The 21,337-nt window shown below is 53.3% G+C and overlaps 15 protein-coding genes across 15 annotated transcripts; 6 read left to right on the top strand and 9 right to left on the bottom strand.

The window, feature by feature from the left end:
- Positions 1–112: 112 nt before the first annotated feature.
- HPODL_03864 (Glucose-6-phosphate 1-dehydrogenase) lies at positions 113–1,630 on the bottom strand (the record flags this gene model as incomplete). The annotated part of the gene is made up of 1 exon (XM_014078639.1): positions 113–1,630. One exon carries the CDS (start codon positions 1,628–1,630, stop codon positions 113–115), a length of 1,518 nt encoding a protein of 505 aa, XP_013934114.1.
- A 256-nt stretch (positions 1,631–1,886) lies between these two features.
- On the bottom strand, positions 1,887–3,410 carry HPODL_03863 (Cytosolic Fe-S cluster assembly factor NAR1; the record flags this gene model as incomplete). Its single annotated transcript, XM_014078638.1, has 1 exon — positions 1,887–3,410. One exon carries the CDS (start codon positions 3,408–3,410, stop codon positions 1,887–1,889), a length of 1,524 nt encoding a protein of 507 aa, XP_013934113.1.
- A 134-nt stretch (positions 3,411–3,544) lies between these two features.
- HPODL_03862 (Protein YTP1) lies at positions 3,545–4,864 on the bottom strand (the record flags this gene model as incomplete). Its single annotated transcript, XM_014078637.1, has 1 exon — positions 3,545–4,864. The coding sequence occupies one exon, from the start codon at positions 4,862–4,864 to the stop codon at positions 3,545–3,547; it is 1,320 nt and encodes a 439-aa protein (XP_013934112.1).
- A 68-nt stretch (positions 4,865–4,932) lies between these two features.
- Positions 4,933–6,714, bottom strand: HPODL_03861 (Ubiquitin-specific protease; the record flags this gene model as incomplete). The annotated part of the gene is made up of 1 exon (XM_014078636.1): positions 4,933–6,714. One exon carries the CDS (start codon positions 6,712–6,714, stop codon positions 4,933–4,935), a length of 1,782 nt encoding a protein of 593 aa, XP_013934111.1.
- Positions 6,715–7,197: 483 nt separating this feature from the next.
- On the top strand, positions 7,198–8,679 carry HPODL_03860 (Protein SKT5; the record flags this gene model as incomplete). Its single annotated transcript, XM_014078635.1, has 1 exon — positions 7,198–8,679. The coding sequence occupies one exon, from the start codon at positions 7,198–7,200 to the stop codon at positions 8,677–8,679; it is 1,482 nt and encodes a 493-aa protein (XP_013934110.1).
- Positions 8,680–9,160: 481 nt separating this feature from the next.
- Positions 9,161–10,255, top strand: HPODL_03859 (Zinc finger protein RME1; the record flags this gene model as incomplete). The annotated part of the gene is made up of 1 exon (XM_014078634.1): positions 9,161–10,255. One exon carries the CDS (start codon positions 9,161–9,163, stop codon positions 10,253–10,255), a length of 1,095 nt encoding a protein of 364 aa, XP_013934109.1.
- An 890-nt stretch (positions 10,256–11,145) lies between these two features.
- On the bottom strand, positions 11,146–12,123 carry HPODL_03858 (Ribose-phosphate pyrophosphokinase 2; the record flags this gene model as incomplete). Its single annotated transcript, XM_014078633.1, has 1 exon — positions 11,146–12,123. One exon carries the CDS (start codon positions 12,121–12,123, stop codon positions 11,146–11,148), a length of 978 nt encoding a protein of 325 aa, XP_013934108.1.
- A 37-nt stretch (positions 12,124–12,160) lies between these two features.
- Positions 12,161–12,841, top strand: HPODL_03857 (Ubiquitin-conjugating enzyme E2 6; the record flags this gene model as incomplete). Its single annotated transcript, XM_014078632.1, has 1 exon — positions 12,161–12,841. One exon carries the CDS (start codon positions 12,161–12,163, stop codon positions 12,839–12,841), a length of 681 nt encoding a protein of 226 aa, XP_013934107.1.
- A 9-nt stretch (positions 12,842–12,850) lies between these two features.
- Positions 12,851–13,072, bottom strand: HPODL_03856 (Diphthamide biosynthesis protein 3; the record flags this gene model as incomplete). Its single annotated transcript, XM_014078631.1, has 1 exon — positions 12,851–13,072. One exon carries the CDS (start codon positions 13,070–13,072, stop codon positions 12,851–12,853), a length of 222 nt encoding a protein of 73 aa, XP_013934106.1.
- A 157-nt stretch (positions 13,073–13,229) lies between these two features.
- Positions 13,230–13,829, top strand: HPODL_03855 (40S ribosomal protein S8-A; the record flags this gene model as incomplete). The annotated part of the gene is made up of 1 exon (XM_014078630.1): positions 13,230–13,829. One exon carries the CDS (start codon positions 13,230–13,232, stop codon positions 13,827–13,829), a length of 600 nt encoding a protein of 199 aa, XP_013934105.1.
- A 409-nt stretch (positions 13,830–14,238) lies between these two features.
- On the bottom strand, positions 14,239–15,196 carry HPODL_05236 (Methylsterol monooxygenase; the record flags this gene model as incomplete). The annotated part of the gene is made up of 2 exons (XM_014078629.1): positions 14,239–15,151; positions 15,186–15,196. The coding sequence occupies 2 exons, from the start codon at positions 15,194–15,196 to the stop codon at positions 14,239–14,241; spliced, it is 924 nt and encodes a 307-aa protein (XP_013934104.1).
- A 122-nt stretch (positions 15,197–15,318) lies between these two features.
- HPODL_05235 (uncharacterized protein) lies at positions 15,319–17,994 on the bottom strand (the record flags this gene model as incomplete). Its single annotated transcript, XM_014078628.1, has 1 exon — positions 15,319–17,994. The coding sequence occupies one exon, from the start codon at positions 17,992–17,994 to the stop codon at positions 15,319–15,321; it is 2,676 nt and encodes an 891-aa protein (XP_013934103.1).
- A 241-nt stretch (positions 17,995–18,235) lies between these two features.
- Positions 18,236–18,901, top strand: HPODL_05234 (uncharacterized protein; the record flags this gene model as incomplete). The annotated part of the gene is made up of 1 exon (XM_014078627.1): positions 18,236–18,901. The coding sequence occupies one exon, from the start codon at positions 18,236–18,238 to the stop codon at positions 18,899–18,901; it is 666 nt and encodes a 221-aa protein (XP_013934102.1).
- Positions 18,902–19,355: 454 nt separating this feature from the next.
- HPODL_03853 (60S ribosomal export protein NMD3) lies at positions 19,356–20,873 on the top strand (the record flags this gene model as incomplete). Its single annotated transcript, XM_014078626.1, has 1 exon — positions 19,356–20,873. One exon carries the CDS (start codon positions 19,356–19,358, stop codon positions 20,871–20,873), a length of 1,518 nt encoding a protein of 505 aa, XP_013934101.1.
- Positions 20,874–20,903: 30 nt separating this feature from the next.
- On the bottom strand, positions 20,904–21,293 carry HPODL_03852 (Thioredoxin; the record flags this gene model as incomplete). The annotated part of the gene is made up of 1 exon (XM_014078625.1): positions 20,904–21,293. The coding sequence occupies one exon, from the start codon at positions 21,291–21,293 to the stop codon at positions 20,904–20,906; it is 390 nt and encodes a 129-aa protein (XP_013934100.1).
- Positions 21,294–21,337: the final 44 nt, after the last annotated feature.

Genomic DNA, 21,337 nt, shown 5'->3' with positions numbered 1-21,337 from the left:
AAATAATTTAAAATAAGATATTTAAAAAAATAGGAAAATAAAAACGGCACTATCAATGCCGTCCCAAATAAATAGCTCTTTGATGTCATCGGAATTACGTTAGCTTACCTACTTAGATTTTGCTCTGTTCCAAAACGTCCGGGGTGGTGACTGGCCACTGGTAGATGTTACGGTTCTGGAAAACATAGCCGTTCCTCTTGAGGTAGTCGGTCAGGCCGGCTGGGCCTCTGGAGCCGTACGCATATGGCTGTGGGGTTGGAGCGTCTGGGCCCTCAAGGTAGTTGAGCAGCGGCGTGAACAGGCCCCAACTGATGTCGAGCTCATCGTCCCTGACAAAGTTGGAGTGGTCGCCGCGCAGACAGTCTCTGATGAGCGACTCGTAGGCCTCTGGGATGTAGAAGTCGGAGTATCTGCTCTTGTACGACAGGTCGAGCTCAGTAACGGCAATGCTGTTGCTAATTCCCGGCACCTTGGTGTTCATCTTCATGTACATGGCCTCGTCCGGCTGAATGCGGATGACCAGCTCGTTTCTGTTGATGTCCTTGAACATGCCGTTGGAGTTTTCTCTGAACTGGATTCTGATCTCCACCTTGCCCTCGTTTAGCGCCTTTCCGGCCCTCAAAATGACAGGAACACCCTGCCATCTCTCGTTGTCCACCTGGAGTGTCAAACAGGCAAATGTGACACACTTGCTGTCTGGCTTGACGGTCTCGTCGTCCAAGTAGCCCGGCTTCGAGCCGTCCTCGGACCGCGTGTACTGGCCAACCAGAACGTTGTCCTTGTCGAACGGCTTGATCGACTTGAGCAGCCGGACTTTCTCGTCTCTAACGGCCTCCGCGTCGAACGAGACCGGTCTCTCCATCATCACCAGCGTCAGCACCTGGAACAGGTGGTTCTGCATCACGTCTCTAATGATACCGATGGAATCAAAGTATCCGCCTCTTCCCTCGGTTCCAAACGGCTCCTTAAAGGAGATCTGGATCGACTTGATGAAATTGTTGTTCCAGCAGGCCGACAAAAAGTTGTTGGCGAATCGGAACGGAACAAGGTTCTTCACCATCTCTTTTCCCAAGTAGTGATCGATTCTGTATAGCTCGTCCTCGCTCCAGAGTGGGGCCAGCTCCTTCTGCAACGCCTGCGCAGAGGCCAAATCGTGGCCAAACGGTTTCTCGATGATGATCCTTGCAAGACCTTTATCTCCAGGATGGACATACTGTTTCAAGTTGGCGGCCACCGTGGTGAACACTGATGGAGGCAAGGCCAGGTAAAACAGTCTGTGCGACTCCTTGACCTTGCTGGCCGCGTCGTACTCCTCAATCGTCGAGTTCAGCTTCTGGTAGCCCTCCGGAGTGTCGTATGGGCCGGAGATATAGGTCACCATCTTGAGGAACTCGTCGACTTGGGCCTTGGACTTTTCGGTCGGGGTCTTGAAATTTGGCTTGATTCTGGTCTTCAATTCCTCGTCAGTCAGCTTCGACCGGGCATATCCAATGATCCGGGTGCTGCTGGACAGGAATCCTTCTCTGAACAGTCCAAACAGGGCCGGGAACGTTTTTTTCTTGGCCAGGTCGCCAGAAGCGCCGAAAACAACAATCACTGTGTTCTCTTTAAACTCGACTGTAGAAGACATGACGGAAAATCACAAGTCAGTATACTATTCGCCACAAACGACTTTTCGTAGGTTTTTTAAATAAGCAAGCGGTCCTTTCGAACTGTGCACCGCCACGGCGTTGGTAACTAATCTATGAAAAATATTTGGCCCGCACCGCCACATGTGTACTCCGGAACAGAGTAGTCCTGGGGCCTCGCCGCCTCGGGGATACTCGGACTTGTGGCGCAGAAAAGCGGTATCTCCAACCGGCTACTCCGCGATTACAAATCTGCGTCTACCAGCGAGACCCGAGCGCGATCGACGTCGTGTCCGTGGGTTTCTCCACGGCCTTGAACTGGGTCCGCGTCGTGCGTTCCTCGCTCAACCCGAACTCCACTTCAAACGAGTCAACCCAGTTTCGCACCCTACTGGTGACAACTCCGGCCACCGAAATGCTGGTGTAGAGGTGTCTGGTCTGCTCGACCCAGTCTTTCGACGCAACCTCTGCCGGCCCGCTGATCTGGCCGCCGCCGTTGATGCACCCCCCGGGACACGCCATCACCTCCACGAGGTCGCACTTGTGCACCTCCGGGCCTGTTTCCTGCTTCTCGCCCGCGTCCTGGGCCATGCGCGCGCGTCGTCTCGCCGCAAGTCCACCGCTCACTCTGGTGCTACCATTTTTCAGCTTGCGCACCAAATTCTGGATATTCTTGAATCCGTTCACCACGCCCGCCGTGGCTAGTACCTCCGACCCGCGCACGAGCCGTAGCTCGTAAATGTCCGGGTTTCTGCCGTTTATCGTCCTGATCTCTGTGTTTTCGTGCATTTTTTGCAAGTGCAATAAATATTGGAGCGCATACCCTCCTGACGACGAGCCCTCGCAGTTGAGCCACGCCGCCTCCGCGTCGGGCCAGTCGCGGGGCGCATACTGCTCATAAATGTGCGAGATCGGCGTCGCGTCGTGCTCGACCTCTTTGATGATCTTGTCAATGTTAATTTTCTCGTCCTGCAGTAGCTGAATGAGCTCTCTCGGTGTGATCACACAGTCTACGTCAGGCGCCTCCCCAGGCGTCTCGTGCTCCGGCCGCGCGGCCTCCAGCTTCTTGTCAAAACACGGCATGATTGACAGATGGTACACCTGGTCCAGCGAACAACTATATTGTCTGCCTATTAGTCTCTTGAAAATGCAGCCGGTGATCTGCTGCGGCGACTTCACCGTGCTGAGTTTCGGTAAAATGTGTGGATGAGTCTTTTCAGCGTAGAGCACCCAGCCGGGACAGATTGAGGTGAGCACAGGCCCCTGAGCGCCATTCTGCTTGCCCTCGACTATATCGTGCGCCAGCGTATCGGTTGCTATCACACGGCCTAGCCCGGTGCCTACCACGCTGACAAATCCCAGATGGTTCACAAATAAGTGGATCAGCATCTTGTCGACCTGCTCGATCGTCAGCTTCAGTGCCGCTGCCAAAGACGCTCTCGACTGATGACTAATGCTCATGACAAACTTTTTGTTGTGTCGGTCTTGCTTGAGCGCGTTGATTAGTTCCTTGTGGGAGTGCTGCGCAACAAGCACTTCTTCGGCCGAGGTGATGCAGCCGGAGCATGCCAGACAGTCGGCTAGCGATATCTGTGCCTCCTGGAGCCGCGAGCTCGATCCATCGATTTCGACCTCGAGGGCGTTGCCCTGCGCGTCGATCTGGATATCGACCGGGCCGCGGCCGTCTGCCTTCTTGGCGTTCGACGACTCCACCGGCTTCACACACGCCACTCCAGGCGTGATGAAGTCGTTCAGATCATCGGCAGATAAGATGGCACTCATACGAATACTTTTTTTTTTTAATTTATTTCTTATTTTTGCCTATCTAGGACGTGCACATATTTTTTGGCAATTTTTTGGCAGATTTTTGGCAGCTTGCCATCCAACCAAATACCAGTGAAATGTAATGGTCCAAATTACTGCTCGCTCGGAGTCTCGCGGTTGGACTCGAGATCACTGAAGTCATGCAGCTCAAACTCGTCTGTCGGCTGTGGCTGGATCGCGTCGTAGTGGTTCTGGTCGTAGATGGTGTAGCCAACCAGTCGCAAGTACAGCTCCAAAATGCCCAGGAACCACAGCTCTACCAGACACGCCGCGCTGGTGAGCACCAGCACGTACGACGAGTGGTCGGCGCCCATGTCCATCACGAGCTTCAGCTGCTCTTCGTTGGCGCCCATAAACGTTATTCCCGCCAACACTAGCGAAAATGGTGGCAGATACTGAAAAGACATGATTTTGCCGGACGGGTGGCACCGTTGGTCCTGGAGCAGGAACGTGATTTCCCAGATGCGCGCAAACCCGCCCAGCATCAGCACCCAGCCAAAGAAAGCGTGCACTTTGGTGGAGATTTGCATATGCTGGGCGTGCTGCGACATGGCGTAGGCGGTGAACATGAGAGTCAGCGCAGGCATCGGGTTGCGGCGATTATTGCGGGACAGCCAGATTCCGAGCATTCCGCACGCCCAGAAGATAATGCCCATGCTGGTGTGCTGGTAGTCTCCGTGGGACCAGGGCTCCCAGGGCCTGTGTTCCGTGAACGTGTTGATGATTCCCCAGATGGTGATCATGATGGAGTCGTAGAACTCCTGCGAGCGCTTCTGGCCGTCGCCGTGGCGCAGCCACGGCACCACGAGCACCATGCTGAGCAGGAACCCGTAGCCGATGAACGCGGTGCCCATGATCCCGTGCGCGTTGCACTGCCCCGTGTGCAGGCCGTAGCAGAACCCGAGCGCAGACACGACGGCCATGCCGCTCTTCAGGAACCCGCACAGGACCAGCAGCACAGAAAACACTTTGTAGACGATGTTGGCGATTTTGGGGCCGACAAAGCCGATTTTGTCCGCGAAAAGCGACGAGCCCGTGGCCACGCTGCCGGAGAGGAGCGTGACACAGTAGAAGAACGCCAGAAACCACGCTGTTCCACGGCTCGTCACGTTCTCCTCGCCGCTGGGGTCCGGAAACCGCAGGATCAGGGCCTCAACGGCGGCATACACGGCACACAACGCCTGGATCGAGATGCCTGTGGCGAGACGGCCCGCAAGCACAAAAACAGCGCCAAACGACGGAACAACAACGAGCAACAATACCGATATCAGCCAGTGGAAAATCAGCGTCTTGTTGACGTTCTGCGCCACAGCAGCCAGATACGACGTGTCTTCGTCGGCTCCTTCCTCGAACCCGGCATGGACTCGGCAAAAAAGCGTGGCTAGCACGGCCAGCAAGAGCGCACTTTTCATTGTCTGGAGATTATTTTTGATCGCAATAAAATATTTCGTCGCGAGTCACCGTCTGCGACGCGCGTCGCTCAGCCCTTGCCCAGCTTGAACCCAAACACACGTTTCTTCCTCTCCTGTTTGTCAGGTTTCTCCTTCTCTGCCGCCACATCGCCATTCGTCTCGCTTTCTGCCGCCACGTCCGGCACAGACACCCTGTGGTACGCGCTGGTGTCGAGCTCCTCGTTTTCCGAGGTAGCCAGGCCGTTGTACAGCAGACGGTCGATAAATTCGTCCTCATTCTCGACCTCGCGGTAGAACAGCAGGTACGCCGTTGCAAGGCCCGGCCCGTCGCCAAAGAAACGGTACACAAAGTTCTCGTCGACGCATTCGACCGTCTCGTCGTCGAAAAGAAGCCAGCCAAACCGGTCGGTCTTAACGATCGCCACGTAGTGTCCGTGCGACGGGCCGCCGCCAATGTGCACCACGACGGCATACAGCTCGTACATCTTGTCGGCGTATTCAGATCCTTCTGTCGTGTTGAAAATGCGCAGCGTTTTGGTGTACTCGACACGGTAGAAGAGCTTGACGTTTCTGCCCAGCTCCTCGGCGTATTTGAACCGTTTCAGGTGCAATGCCAGGATCTTGGGCAGTTTTTTGAGCTTTATGGTTTTGGCGGCCTCTTGTAGCGAGTGGCACGACTCGCAGTAGAACTTGTTGGACTCGGTGAGCATCTCGCTCTGCGAGAACATTTTTAAGCAGTGCGTTATCGACGTGTTTGGTTGCAGGTCGATCGAAAGGTCGAGAAACAGCTCGTCGCGAGTGGAAACCGTCTCGCACGACAGACATTTCGTCTCGCTCGTTAGCAGGCCCTCGAAAAGACGATGGATATCCGTTTCCGCGCCGGTCGCGTTGCAGTAATTGTCTAGAGCCTCGATCACGTTGTTGACGAGGAAATTTAAAAATTCGTGTGCATCCTGGTGCATGGAGCTGCGGAACATCTCGTTCTCCTTCTTCACCACCTCCACGAGCTGCTGCGCAGACACAATCCCCACTTTCGACACGTTCTCGGTGACACACTCGAAAACGTCCTTCAAGGCGGTGAATATCGTTTCCGACATGCCGTACTGGTCTGCGTACGAGTGGTCCAGATTTATGATCGGCCCGCGGACCAGCGCCTGTCGCTTGCGCTGCTCGCTGGTGGCGGCCTGGTTGTCTGTGACGCCCACCAGGGTGATATTTCTCTGCTGGTTCAGGGAATAGTGGATGTCGAGATTGGCGTACTCGGGGTATTTTGCCACGAGCAGATTCTGTAGCTCTGGGTTGTTGAGGTCGGTTTTGGAGTCCCGGTCGGTGTTTCCCGCCGTGGACGGAGCAGACTGGGGCGGGCCGGGCTTGAACAAACTGCGGACCTTGGAGTTTTGCGGAGTTGTCGATCCACTAGATCCCGGCGTCGAGGCGGCTGCCGAGCCGTTTGTGGACGGCGTGGGGGCCAGCGAGGAAAGAAACGCGTGCGGTTTGTGGCCGTGGACTCGAAGTTTCCGCTTGCGTGGGTGTGCTGCATCGCGTTCGGGGAACGCCAAAATTTGGTGGCGGAACGAGGTTGTGTAGTAGAGCGTCTGCAAGATCGACGCAATGTAGCAGGTGTACCCAAAGTTCTCCATGCCAAACACCTTGTCGGAGCCGTCGCCGTAGGGCATGTTGGGCTGAGCAGGGTCCACAACGGCGTACTCGAGCGCGGGATCGAGCGGGTCTTCGGGCGCCGGCGCGCTCTCAACATGGGTGTAGTCGGCCTTCAAGGAGTCCGAGTCGTTCTCGCTCGGTGGCGGCGCCGTGTCCCGCTTGGACTTGTCTGCCTTCCACTTCCTGAACATGGTGAAAATGGAAAGAAAATTCGAGGTGTGGGGTGTTGTATAAGCGTGGGGCATATCTGTTGCGAGGGTGGGGGGGCCACATAAAAATAAACAAGCACGACAGATTGCCAGAATAGACAGACGAGAGGAGCTGTGGATGGCCCAACTTTTTCTATCCCCTTGCCGAAGTATTAACGGCTTTCTCTTATATAGAAACTCTATTTAATAACGCGGATACCCAGCCCTAAACTCATCACGTGCACGGTATTTGATCTTGCTGTCATCGAATCTCGATCGACATGTGATCGACCTCTCGGGGACCTGCAATCGGCTTTTCATCGGCTTCTGATCCTGGACTGGTCGTCTGTATATATAAGGCCCAAAAAATCGCTCCTCTTTTTACCCTTTTTTCTTAGCGGTAACTATTTCGCGATGAGCCCTGAGCAGACAAACAGCCCCGATGTCTGCCACAAAAACACCTCCACGCACACGTCTCCGTTAAGCATGCAGCCCCCCTCATACCCGCACTCCAGCCCTGGCTACACGGCCAGCAGCTCCAAGGAAAGCCTGCAAAACTCGTTTGTCAGTGCGCAGCAGACGCTGGCGTCTTGCTCAGGCTCGGGGCCCTTACCGCCGTCTGCCGAGCTCGACAGCCATGCGCAAAGTCGCGATACGTTTGCCTCACTGTCTGTGTCGAGCGAGCCAGAGGCGCCACAGAAGACAGTGCACAAAACGCCAGCCAAATCGGTGAAAACCCCTTCAATCCCCGAATCGCCTCTGGGTCTGAGAAAAGAGGACTCGGAAACGTTCTCAGAAAGGTCAATACCCAGTCATCTGAGTTTTACCCCCAAAGCCGAGATATTTACGCAGAATCACATCATGTCACCCATAATGCACCTTTCCAGTGCCACAGACTCGCATGAGTTTTTGCAGCACACGTTGGGGCCCTGCTCGGTCTCGCTGGTGTCAACAGAGAAAGTGCTGGAGTTGTACGGGCGCAACGCAAAGAAAATACGAGACCCCGAAGTTCAGTTTTCGTATGCCCAAATTCTGGTGCGCAACGGTCTCACGATAAAGCCCGACGATGCCGCGGAAACGAAAAAACGAAAAGAGTATCTACTGGAGGCCCACGATTTGTTGAAGCGAAGCTCGCGCGGAGGGTGCGTCGACGCACAGTACTTTCTGGGAGACTCTTACGCAGTAGGAATGTTTGGCAAGTCCGACGATTCAAAAGCCCTCAGCTACTTCGAAGCAGCCGGAAAGGCCCGACATGCAGAGGGGGCGTATAGGACCGCCGTGTGCTACCGTAAGGGTTGGGGCTGTTCCCCGGATTCCCGGAAAGTGGTCAAGTTTCTCGAGATAGCCGCATTGAACAATCACCCGGTCGCCATGATGGAGTACGGAATCTATTGTTTCAAAGGGCTGATGGGGCTTCCTGATGACATAATCACAAAGAGACAGGGAATCAGCTGGTTAAAGCGAGCTACCGAGGTAGCTTCCGAGCTGTCCTGTGGCGCGCCGTATGAGCTGGGTATGATCTTTCTCAACGGATTCAGAGACATTGTGATCCAGGACACCAAGTATGCCATCAAGCTGTTTTTCCATGCGGCGTCCCTAGGACACGCAAAGTCAGCCTCGTTGCTTGGCAAATTTTACGAGGTGGGCAAGCTTGTGGAGCCGAACGCCGACTTATCGATACACTTTTATAACATGGCAGCGAGCAGTGGGGATGTGGACGGCATGATGGGGTTATGTTCGTGGTATTTTGTCGGTAGCGACAATTTGAAGCAGGACTACGATGAGGCATTTGCATGGGCTCTACGTGCAGCTGGGTGTGGAATGGTGAAGGCGATGCTTTTGTTGCAGCGTTTTTATGAACTGGGAATCGGATGCGAAAAAGACTTGGCAAAGGCCAGGTACTGGGCAGACCTTGCGAAGCGCAGCGCTGGCATGAACAGTGAACGCAAAAGAAGGACATTCGAATAAAATGCTTGAATTCTCTAGTCGGAAGACAATTGAAGATCATGTACTCGTGGCATACTCTGCGTGTGTGAAGATTGCCGCTGCGGCTGCATTGCCTTGCATAACCATATGTAGCATGGATGTTGCGAATAAAAACCAATTTGCATAGCAGCTGGATCAGTGTGGTAGTAGCGCATACGAAGATAAGCCGCCGCCTTGCGGAGGCTGCACCAGAAAACGATGTATCGCATCCAAAGTGTGCATGTAGGAATAAATTACAGATCTGAACTCTACCCGCATAGATTGGCTTTTTTTTCGTGCGTTTCCCATATCCTATTTATAAGCGATGATTTCTTCCCTCTTTATCGAACCTCCTTGTTGAATACTTATTCTTTAGTTGCCTCCTGATAGGCATCCATGCATCACTGCATCTTCCCGTCATTACACTTTACGCTCGTGACCTTTAAATTGCATTCTGAAAGTGCGCTTTCGTAGACGTGGGACAATGCTAATGTCTGAAGAAAAACAGATTCCCACTTGGCAATCACCATATGATCAGCATAACTTTTCAGTGCACCATTATCAGCAGCAGCAGGATCCAAATTTCCTGGACCAGGCTGGCTACTTTGTCCCCTATGCTAATGGCTTCCCGCAACAGACGCAATATTCATCATACTCTTCAATTGCCCCCTTTCAAATAGGTCATTTTCAGCAGTTGAGTGCAAACCCACTAGCACAGGCACAGGCCCACTATTCGTACCAATCCCCTAACTACCAAAGACAACAATTTACACCCGACTCGTCCTTCAGCGACAAGCCAAGCAGCGCTGCCGATCTGATCTTCGACATCAAGAAGGATGAGACAGAAGTTTCGCATGCGCAGCCCCATCAATACCAGCAGCCCCCCATCATGGGGTTTGGGTGGCCGGTTCCGCAGTTCCAGTTGGAAGACCGCTCCAATTCCTTGTTGAAACGCTCCAAATCGCTTTCGTTCGAAGACACACAAACTACATTTAAAGCGCGTGACCAAAGACGTTCTCTACCCAAAAATGTGTTGCTGGACACCGAGGAGTCCGCACTGTCGCAGGTTGAACAGTTGCAAAAAGATTCTTCACTTTGGGAGCTGCTGAACTCGGTTCCGAAAAAGGGGAGCTCGTACAAGTGCAGCCACTGCACCGAGCAGTTCACCACGGTGGAAAGCTTTATCCTTCATTTAGAAAAGTACAAGCTCGTGAGATCCAACAAGTGTCCGGTGAAAGACTGTCCGTACCGAATCATAGGGCTCCCGAGGAAACCCGAGCTTAGACGCCATTGTTTGTCGCAACACTCAGAGACACTGGAAAATTTACTACGACTCAAGTTCCAAGAGGGCATCGAACTTGACGTCCGGACTCTGTCGAAGCCAAAAATTAACGAGACTGATATCGATCCGAAGAAAAAGAAGCCGAATGTGTGTCCGAGGGAAGGATGCGGTAAGAAATTCAGAAGGAAAGATTCTCTACAAAGGCATGAGCGACTAGTGCATGAAAACCAAAACAGCAGGTTCAATCAACGTCTTCGTATGCAGAAGACGATTCTAGGAGATGACCTAGATGGCTGAGTCTCTAATATTTAATGTTCACTCCGACTTCCGTGGATTTTATTCGTTGTCCAGAGCGGTCAATATGGGTCCTATACATTGCTACACCTTGTCAAATTTTCAATCAGTTTCAACAATGCATTAAATGATGCATTGTTTATGCAACATAGGTGCATGTGCATATCGAAATAATTGAATACACGGGGGGTCTTGTCGATGAACAAGGCAGTTCATTATTGGTGGAAGGCACGACTGTATCAAAGACCAGACAAAGGAATTGATGGTACATTCTGGCTATTGGGGGGCAGATACAGGCAGGTCAATAGGAAAATACTGCCAAAATCGGATGTCAAACATGCTTCCGATTGTTGGAGCGGCTACGATTACGGGCCAGAGAGCGAAGACCGAGATTTGCGTGCTATGTATCCCATGCACATGATCACATTCTCGCGTCCGTGATCGGCCGATGTGTCAAATATGACGGCTGAGCGGCAAGAGCAGTTCTGAGGGAAAAAGGCGGGATCTCTATTGGCAGCAACCAGCATTGCTCGCAGTAGCAGCTACCGTCAGGTGCCATGGGGCCCCTTTCAAACTGAAGGCTCCTATTCAGGCCCGCAGTTTTTTTCGAGTGCATATCGTGTTTAATGCACTGCCCACCACAAAAGGATCATCAGGCAGGACGCACTTCGGTAACTGCAAAGGAATGGCGCGCCTGCACGTATTCTGCGTTTACCGCCTAGAAAAGCCGCTCGAAGTTGTTTTCTCTTGTTGGTGATTATTCTATAGCCAGAAAACGCGAAAAGATTTCCCCTTGTGATTGGATCCGACAGTGGATACGAAGTGCCGAAAAACTTTATTTTTCCACATCTACGTGTACATGTATCGACTGCGTTAGGTCACATGACAGTGTATTAAACAGGGTTGTTAAACAAGTAGGACACAGACTCTCCATTGTGAAGGCGTCTGATGGCTTCGGCCAGCGTCGGGCTTATGTCAATGATTTCCAGCTTCCCGCATACTTCTGCCATGTTGGAGAGCGGCATTGAGTTCGTACAGACGATCTTCTCCAGCGACCCTTGGTTGATCCTTGCCAGTGCCTGACCACTGAAGATGCCGTGTGTCACTATGGCAATCACAGATCTGGCCCCCCTTTCGAGTAGCAGATCTGACGCCTTGCACAAGGTGCCGCATGTGTCAGCCATGTCGTCGACCAAAACACACACTTTGCCTTTTACGTCTCCCACCAGCACCATGCGGCTCACCTCGTTGGCCTTAGCCCGCTCCTTGTGAATTAATGCAAACGGCGTATCCAACTTATCAGCCAATGACGCAACTCTCTTTGCCCCACCGGCATCGGGCGACACCATTATTATATCTGTAGTCCCGAGCTTCAGTTTGACGTACTTGAGCACCTCGGGTTCCGCATATAAATTGTCCACAGGGATGTTGAAAAAACCTTGGATCTGCGACGCATGCAAGTCCATCGTAATAACGTGATGACAGCCAGCAGTCACCAGCAGGTTTGCAACCAGCTTCGCCGAAATGGCCACTCTGCTTTTGTCTTTCCTGTCTTGTCTCGCGTAGGGAAAATTCGGAACCACTGCAGTGATCCTTCGTGCAGATGCCGCCTTGCAGGCGTGGATCATGAAAAGGAGTTCCATTAAATGATCATTCAATTTCTCCGGTCCTCCACATCCGGTCTGGATGATGTAAACGTCTTCATCCCGGATACTTTCCTTCACCAGCACCGCACTTTCCTGGTTCGCAAAATCGATCACGTGGATGTCTGCGATTTGCAAGTTCAGGTAGCCAGCTATCTGCTCTGCGAACTGTGGATGCGAGTTGCCCGCGATAATCTTGATCGAGTTTGGGGGCTTTTGAAGCGACATTTATTTAATTTATTTTAATTAAATTATTTCCCACTTAATGGCATCCAAACAGGCATACAAGCGATTGACAAAAGAATATAAGCAGATCCAGGAAAATCCGCCGCCATACATTCTGTGCAGACCAAGCGAGGAAAACATCCTTGAATGGCACTACGTGATCACAGGGCCTCCAGGCACTCCATACGAAAATGGGCAGTATCATGGCTTAGTGATTTTCCCCTCCGACTATCCCTTCCGCCCGCCAGCAATCAAAATGCTGACGCCATCCGGCAGGTTCCAAGTGAACACCCGGATCTGTCTCAGCATGAGCGATTTCCATGAGGATACGTGGAACCCGTCGTGGTCCGTGGCGACAATAGTAACGGGGCTGCTGTCGTTCATGACGAGCGAGGAGCAGACTACAGGAAGCGTGGTGACGTCGGAGCGAACTAGGCGACAATTGGCATTAAAATCGAGAGAATACAATCTGGGCGACCCGCGATTTGTTGAGATCTTTGCAGACCTGGCCCAAGAAAACCGTACATACAAGGAGCCGGAGCCTGCAACGCCGGAGCAGGCAAAACCGGCAATTCTGGACCCAGAGGACCAGATCAGGGCGAAACAGATCAAAGCCCAGAGCGAACAAAGCGGTCACGGCGAAAACGGATGGGGGATATATGTGCTGTTGGCGGTGGTGCTTGGTGTGGTGATCAAGATGGCCGGAGGTACACCAAGATGATTTGGGAGACTAGCTGTCGACGTACTCGGCCAGGTCTTCCTCGTCAAAGATGATCTTGACCATGAGCGAACAGGACGGACACACAGCGATGTCCTCCCCATCGAGCATGTCGTCGAGACCGATCTGAAAACGGTCGCCGCAGGGACAGGGGTATGTGAAGATCCTCTGTGTGGGGTCGAACACGAAGTCCTCTATTTCGACCTGGTCGTAGACTGTAATAGTTTCGGACATGATTATGTAAAGCAGAAAATATTTCAAACTAGGCGGTGTAAGAAAAAAAAAGAGATTAGAAACAACTTTCCCACGTGACGTCGCACCGGGCTGGCTTGTTAGCTGGTGTTTGATATTTAAAAATTCTCATCCATTTTTTTATTTTTCACTAACCAACATGGGTATTTCCAGGGATTCTCGTCACAAGAGAGCTGCTACCGGTGCTAAAAGAGCCCAGTTCAGAAAGAAGAGAAAGTTTGAGTTGGGAAGACAAGGTGCCAACACCAAGATCGGTACCAAGAGAATCCACGCCGTCAGAACCAGAGGTGGAAATGTCAAGTACAGAGCTTTGAGAATCGAGACTGGTAACTTCTCGTGGGCCTCTGAGGGAATTTCTAGAAAGACCAGAGTTTCCGGTGTGGTGTACCACCCATCCAATAACGAATTGGTGAGAACCAACACATTGACCAAGTCTGCCATCGTCCAAATCGACGCTACTCCTTTCAAGCAATATTTCGAGCAACATTACGGTGTTACCCTTGGAAAGAAGACCAAGGCTGCTGAGGAAGAAGTCAAGAAGAGCAACAAGTTGCAGAGAAAGCTTGCTGCCCGTGCTGGGGACGCCAAGATCGAGCCTGCTGTTTCTTCACAGTTCGGATCTGGTAAGCTGTACGCTTGCATTTCGTCCAGACCAGGTCAATCTGGAAGATGTGACGGTTACATTTTGGAGGGTGAGGAGTTGGCCTTCTACCTCAGAAGACTGACTGCTAAGAAATAAGCGATCAGTATGATAAATAATTGAATTTAGTCAAGGAATACTAGTAGGGCAAAAAGCCAAATTGCATCTTGGCAACGGCCAGCAAGAATTGAAGCCTTCAAAACTCGAGGCTTCACTCGAGGCTTCACCTCGCCCTTCCACCCTCGGTCTACTCTTACGATGTTTCTCAATTAGCTTTTATTACTATAAAACACGTTCTAATGGTTAGCATCCCTCAGTAAAGGCAATATGTTTCCTCCTCAAACGTCGGTACAGGTCTGTGAGTTTATCATCAGCGAGATACTTACAATGCTCAAGCGAAGAGAATACTCTATTTTCTTTCTTTATTTTTCACCTTGAATTTTTCACCGTTTTTTTTCACCTGTGATTTTCCAATATGTGCTGCCAATGTTAAACACGGGCAGATAGCTCACTCCTTCAGCTTGGCCTTCTTCTCGCCCTTCAGCTTGGCCTTTCTCTCGCGGTTCAGCTTGGCCGTGTTGCCGGCCTCGGTATCCAAGAAAAAGTCCCACATCCGGAACGACGAGGCGTAGTTGCCAATGAAGTGGTGGTGGTGCTCGTCATGGTGGTCTGCCCCAGCCCAGATCGGCAGGAAGTGGTGCAGCGACCAAGGGAACTCGTATCCGGAGTGGGCGTCCACAGCCTGGTACAGTCTGAGCGTGATCCAGATACAGATCGTGAACAAGTGGAGGTTTCTGGTGAAGTAGCACCACACGATCGGGATGCCCACGGTGCCAAACCCAAGCAGCATCACCTCGATCGGGTGGGCATACTCTGCGGCAAGACCGAAAGGAGCAGCGTACCGGTGGTGCTGCTTGTGGATGTACTTGTAGAACGAGCCGTAGTGCAGTCCTCTGTGGAACCAATAATGCCAAGCGTCCTCGAGCAAAAAGAAAATGGACACCTGCAAAGCTATGGTCTTGAGCGAAGGGAATGGCACCTCGTAGCTGATTCCGATCTTTTCACACACCGGATGGAAAAACCAGATAGGAAACGCCTCGACCATGAAATGCGAAATTAGAACAGACTTGAGGCACTCCCATTGCTCTCTGTTGGAAGGCAGCTTGGCGTCCTGGATCTTGTACTTTCTGAAGTACGGGATGCGGTCTATTATGAACCAGGGCAGCGAGCGGCCAAAGTACATCAGCTCGTGCAAACAGAAAAACAGTAGTCCGGTGGCAAAGATGTCGTTTCCCAGATATGTGTAGTACGCGGCCCAGAGCTGCTCCAGAGAGTTCAGGCCCTGGACTTTGCGGACTTCCTGGTACGTTTGGAAGAACGTCTCTTTAGCGGCAATGTGGACGGCGGTGTCGGCAAAGACCCTGGCTGGTTAGCTTGCTGCGATTTAGTACTTACTTGGAACTCATCAGGCGTGTTTAAGTTTTTGAGATACACAAATGCTAAAATATATATGCAGGTCGTGCGCTTCGGTTTTTAAAAATACGATATAAACGAGCCGGTGCAGGGGTGCGCGCTAGTCCCTATGCTGCTACGAGACACTCCTCGCGTTGCCGTCTTTCACACCCAGCACCCGCTCCTTGCGCGCTGGCAGCACGTTCTCCTTATCGTCGTTCCAGGAGCGTTTCAACGGCGCTTTTTCTCCGCCAAATGCCTTTTCAAGCCGCTCCAGCCTGGCAGCTAGATCGTCATGCACCGCGGCCACCGCACTGCTCAGCTGGCTGCACCGCGTAATCGCCTCAACGATCTTTGTCTCCTGCATCTTCGACTGACCATCCAGAACCTCACAGCCCACAAGTCCGTCCTCCAATTCGGCATTCAGGTCCCGTAAAGCACCGTTACACTGCGTCTGTAGCTCGTGCAGCCCGCGCACGCGCAAATCGACTGTTGAGCTGAATCTCGTTTCCAGCTCGCCCACACACGCTTCTAAACGTCCCAGGTTCTCGCATAGCTTGCGCGAGACGTCGTCAACCTGTTCCAGCCGCTCGTCGTCCCATGCAATAAACTCATCTCGGAACCGCGCCAGTGTCTTCTCCCACTCGGTGACGTGCCAGCCGTCCAGCCGCTGCCGCAGCGTATCGCACTGAGCAGCAATACAAGTCTCGTCGTCGGCCAATTTCGTGTCCACTTCCGCCAAAACGTCCGGCCGATTCTGGCGCATCTGCTCCATTGCTTCAAACACGCCGGTCACGTGCTCCTCCACGCTGTCCAGCTCTGCCTTGTGTCTGCCGGCCTGCTGCTCAACAGCTTGCCTCACCAGCCTCAACAGCTCTTCGTTTTCCTGGTCCAGCACCAACCGACGCTGTGCCAACGCGTTCTCCAGATACTTTTTCAGCTCCGCTTGCATACTCATAATCTGATCGTCTCTCTTGCGCAACTCCTCCTTCAAAGACGTTACCAGCTCCCGGTCTGCACCCAGCCGCTCGAGAAACAGCTGAAATGCCGCCGTGACGTCGCGTGCAACGGCCCCCAGTCGCTCGTGCACACCGCCGTCCAAAACACCCAACCGCAACTCAAAATCGTCACGTGACTCCACGCACCGTGCGCGCAGCAGTGCCACCGACGACGAGTTCAGCCGCGACATCTCTGTTGCCACAGCGGCCAGATCGCCTCTTATGGCGTCCCACAATGCACCCAGCTCGCCCGACGTCGCCGCAGCAGCGTCCGCGAGCAACCCGTCCAGCTGCTGCGCAAAGGCGGTCACGTGCCCCTGTGTATGCTCCCAGCGGTGCTGGTTGGCGTCCAGCAGGTGCACTAGACGGCCGCGGTGATTCTGGAGCGCAAGGAGCTCATCCTCGAGCGCAGCTGCGTCGACGCTGGTCTTTGTGTAAGCTCTGAGCATGTTTTGGAGCTGCTTTGTCTCTGCTACCGCTTGGGCTAATCGGTCCTCGACACGCTGTTTCTGGGCCTCGAGCTCGCGATTTGCAGCCTGCTCCTGCTCCAACTGCTTCTCCAGCGCATCTATGCGCTCGCGTGCGCGCTCAAACCGGTCCTGCTGGCCGCCCACACGCGCCTCGAGCTCCTCCACGCGGATCCGGCGGCTCTCGCTTTCGCGGCACAGCTGCTCATAGCTGGCCTCGTCCAGGTACACGCCGTTCTGCGTGCGCGCAGCGTTCAGGTCTCTGGTGAGCCGCTCGATCTCGTCCATGTACTCACTGATCAGCGTTTTCTTGTTGACGACCTCATTGACCTGTGGCTTGTTGCGGATACTTTTTGCTGTGTGTGCGTACTCCAGAGTGCTGAGCGTCTCCTCGAGCGACGTTTTCGCCGGCGACAGCGTCGCGATGATGCTCGTGCAGGTGCGTCCGCCAAGCGAGTCCTGTAACAGCCGTGTCAGCTTCGACTCGCGGTACGGGATGTGCGGCGAGTTGGCCACGAGCGCGTTGATCACACGCCCTAGCGTCAGCAGCGACTGGTTTATCATGCCGGCCTCTTTGGCGCGCTGGTTGGTCGCGCCAGACCGCGAGATATTCTCGGACCCGCCCAGATCCACCAGGTTCAGCTTGCCTACCTTGACAAACTCCTCGCCGCCCATCTTTTGCGAGTCCTGCGTGCGCATGTGCACCGTGATGGAAAACACCGTGTGCGACCGCGACGAGAGGTCGTTGCACCGCGTGCTCGCCACTTTGCGCCGCTCAGACCCCTGCACTGCCAGCCGCAGCCCTTCCGCCGCCGTCCGGATGTACACCTCGTGGATCCCCTGCACCAAAACGCCCTTTTTCCCGGCGTCGTCAAAAATCTTGAGCGGGCGTGACTCGTCACCCAGCAGGTCCCGAATATTCTCATTGTATAGCTCAATAAACGACACCTTCACGGAGTAGTCCGGAACGCTCTTGAGGTGCTCGAATAGCTTGTGCACAGACCGCGGGATGATGCCCGCGTCTGTGGGCAGCCTGTTGTGGTCGACGCCCAGATTGCCGACCATCGTGTGAGTCTTGCCCGTGCCGGTCTGCCCGTACGCAAACACAGTGCAATTGTAGCCTGCCAGGATCTGTGCGAGCATCGGCTCGGCCACCGTCTCGAAAATCGACTCCTGGTCGCTCTCTGCGCCAAATACACGGTCGAACGCGTACGTGCGCTGGTGGGCGCCCGAACACACAGCGATCTGCTCGCGCGACGGCACAGACACCACGACGCCCGCGTTCTCGGCCACCTCGCGCTCGTTGCGCGCCCGGCACCGTACATACACTTTGATGTTGGAAAGCATAACAATAATAATAATAGGGTGGAAAAAAAGTTATATATTTCCTTTACCTCGCTCCTGGCACTAGTAAACATAGCTGTTGTGTTAAGAGCTGTGGAGAGTTTCTGTGCAACTCTGCTCCTTGTAGCATTAGCCTGGTTGTGATCCGTACCACTTTCTCGCCGCAATCTCGCCGCAGTCTCGCTGCCGATCTGGCTACCAGATCTGCCCTCAATTTCTCCAAAATAATTAATTTATCCTATTCATGCACCGCTTGCTCGCTAGCACGGTTGCCAGCCTGGCAGGCCTGGCAGCGGCTTTTTCACGACAGGAAATGCTCCTCGCCATCAACGACGACATGCAGTACAACGTGGCGCAGTGGGAACGCTTTGTGATCGAAAACGAAGACGACGAGCTGGTGCAGATGTTCGTTGCGTACGAGGACAAAAACGTGCTGAAGGCCAACCAGCTCAGCTCCGCGTACGCCGCATACTCGTACGTGTTCACAAAAGTGCCCTTCGCGAGCCGTCTCTCCGAGGAGGCCGCCTTCATCCACACCAACACCAACTCGAATTCCAAAGTCCAGGACCCGAGCGCTTACGTAAGCATCATCACGAAGGACCACTCGACCCAGGAGCTCGTCTACACGGACAGGGTGACACCGGACGTGACGTTTTTGACGGTTGCGTCGACCGGCAGCGGTTTTGACGCCAAGTCTGTTGCGTCGGACGTCTGGAAGGCCTACAGCACGTACTATACGGAATATTCAGATTTTAGCGGATTCTATGCAGCCATGAGCAACAGCTTCACTGTTGCGTCGTCGACTGCGGTGTCGACGGCCGCCGATAGCGGCACCACAGGCGCGGCAGCCCGTCTTACGGGTATGGGGCCCCATTTTGGGCTGGGTCTGGTTTTTCTGGCGCTCATATAGCCAGCGTTGTTTCGCTTCCTTTGGCCATTAAGCCAATATTGATGCCCAGCAGCACCAGTATCACAAGCGCGAGGTAGGTGTCTGTGAGGCCGGAGCTGATGACTTCTGTTTTCTCGGCCCGGTAGCTATACACAGAGCGCAGATAGTTGAAGAGGGCGAGCATGAGGGTGAAGAGGCTGAGACAGGCGAATATGAGGCCCATGGCGCGGCCGAACGAGTCGTCTGTGCGGAAACACACCGCCGTCGCGGACACAGACAGCACGGAGCAGAACTTGAGCCAGCTGAGCGTCGTGCGCTCGGCCATGAGGATGTCGCGGATTTCGGAAGTGCGGTTCTTGACATGTAACGAAAGCAGGTTGGTCATAGGTAGATGTATTTCTTTTGTCACGGCTGTGCTACAATTTTATTTCAATTTATAATTAAATTTTTTAAGGATTTTTTTACTAAACTTTTCATGTCTAATTATACCCAGCTCACCCCCCAGGCTGCGCAGCCACAGGCCACCGTTCTGTGCTGCAACTGTGGTGTGCCGATGGACGGGTCCACGGGGCTTGTCATGTGTTACGACTGTATCAAGCTGAACGTGGATATCACGGCAGGAATCCCTAGAGAGGCAAACATCTCCTTTTGTCGTAACTGCGAGCGGTTTTTGCAGCCGCCCCAGCAGTGGATGCGAGCCGAGCTCGAGAGCAGAGAACTGCTGGCGATCTGTCTGCGCAGATTGAAAGGTCTGAACAAGGTGAGACTCATAGATGCCTCGTTTATCTGGACAGAGCCGCATTCGAGAAGAATCCGCATCAAGCTGACCGTCCAGGGCGAGGCGCTGACTAACACGATCATCCAGCAGAGTTTCGAGGTTGAGTACGTCGTCGTGGCAATGCAGTGTCCCGACTGTGCCAAGTCGTACACCGCCAACACCTGGCGTGCTGCCGTCCAGATCAGACAGAAAGTGCAGCACAAAAGAACGTTCCTGTATCTGGAGCAGCTGATTTTGAAACACAACGCACACATGGACACCATTTCTATCAAGGAGTCGAAGGACGGACTGGACTTCTACTACTCGCAGCGGAACCATGCCGCCAAGATGATCGATTTTCTCAATAGCGTGGTGCCGATCAAGTCGAAGAAAAGTGAGGAGCTGATCAGTCAGGACATTCATTCCGGCACGTCGCAGTACAAATTCACGTTTTCCGTCGAGATCGTGCCCATTTGTAAGGACGACCTGGTGGTGCTGCCCAAAAAGCTAGCCAAGTCTATGGGAGACATGTCCCGGCTGGTGCTGTGCTCTAAGGTGAGCAACATGGTGCAATTTATCGATCCTGTCTCACTGCAGACCGGCGACCTGTTGGCACAGGTGTTCTGGCGCACGCCGTTTGTGGCTCTTGCAGATGTTACCCAGATGGTGGAGTTCATTGTGCTCGACGTGGAGCCAACGGGCCAGCGCAATGGCAGATGGCTTCTGGCCGACGTCACGGTGGCTCGCGCCAGCGACATGGGCTCGAATGACCAGGAGTACTATGTGCGGTCGCATTTGGGCGGAATCCTGCACCCTGGAGATTCTGCTCTGGGCTACTTCCTCACCAACTCGAACTTCAACAACGAGCTGTTCGACGAGCTCAACACAGACACGATTCCGGATGTGGTGCTGGTGAAGAAACATTACGTGCGCTCGAACAAGCGTATGAAGCACAGAAACTGGAAGCTCAAGAGAATGGCGAACGAGCACAAAGACCTGGTTGCCGACGAGATCGTCGACTCAAGGCAGGCCAGACAGGAGGCAGAGAAGGCCGAGAGAGACTACGAGCTGTTCTTGCAGGAGCTGGAGGAGGACCAGGAGCTCAGAAAGACTGTCAACTTGTACAGAGCCGAGAACAAGCCTGTTGAGGAGGACGACATGGAGGAAGAGGACGACGCTCCTCAGATCGACATTGACGAGTTGTTAGATGAACTGGACGAGATGAACCTTGGTTAATATATATATTAGTTAATTAAGTTTATTCTCTCACTGTTTGGTAGCCACCACGAGCTGCTGGATGGCCTGTGGACTGGCACCCACAAATTGGCCGTCTTTCACGCCGTCTTTGAAGGTGATGAACGTCGGCATTGCGCTGATTCCGTACTCCATCGCAACGTCCTGAGCGTTGTCCACGTCCACTTTAAAGAACTTGACGTCTTTGTGAGTCTCGGACAGCTTTTCCACCACTGGGGAGATGGTTTTGCATGGAGCGCACCATGAGGCGTAGAAGTCGACAAACGCGGCCTTTTGCGAGAGCACGTTCTCCTTGAACTCGGCCAACGAGTTGACCTCAACGACCTGTCTTGCAGCTCTTGAGACAGAAAATGCCCGGATTCCCTGGCGTGGCAGTGTGGTTCTAAATTGTCTGGAAAACATGATGAAAATATAATTTATTTTAAATATTATTTTGAACGATTATT

Source organism: Ogataea parapolymorpha, chromosome V (assembly GCF_000187245.1).
Source record: "Ogataea parapolymorpha DL-1 chromosome V, whole genome shotgun sequence".
Lineage (NCBI taxonomy): Eukaryota > Fungi > Ascomycota > Pichiomycetes > Pichiales > Pichiaceae > Ogataea > Ogataea parapolymorpha.
The sequence above is the reverse complement of the archived record's forward strand: the minus strand, read 5'-3'. Positions and strand labels throughout refer to the sequence as shown.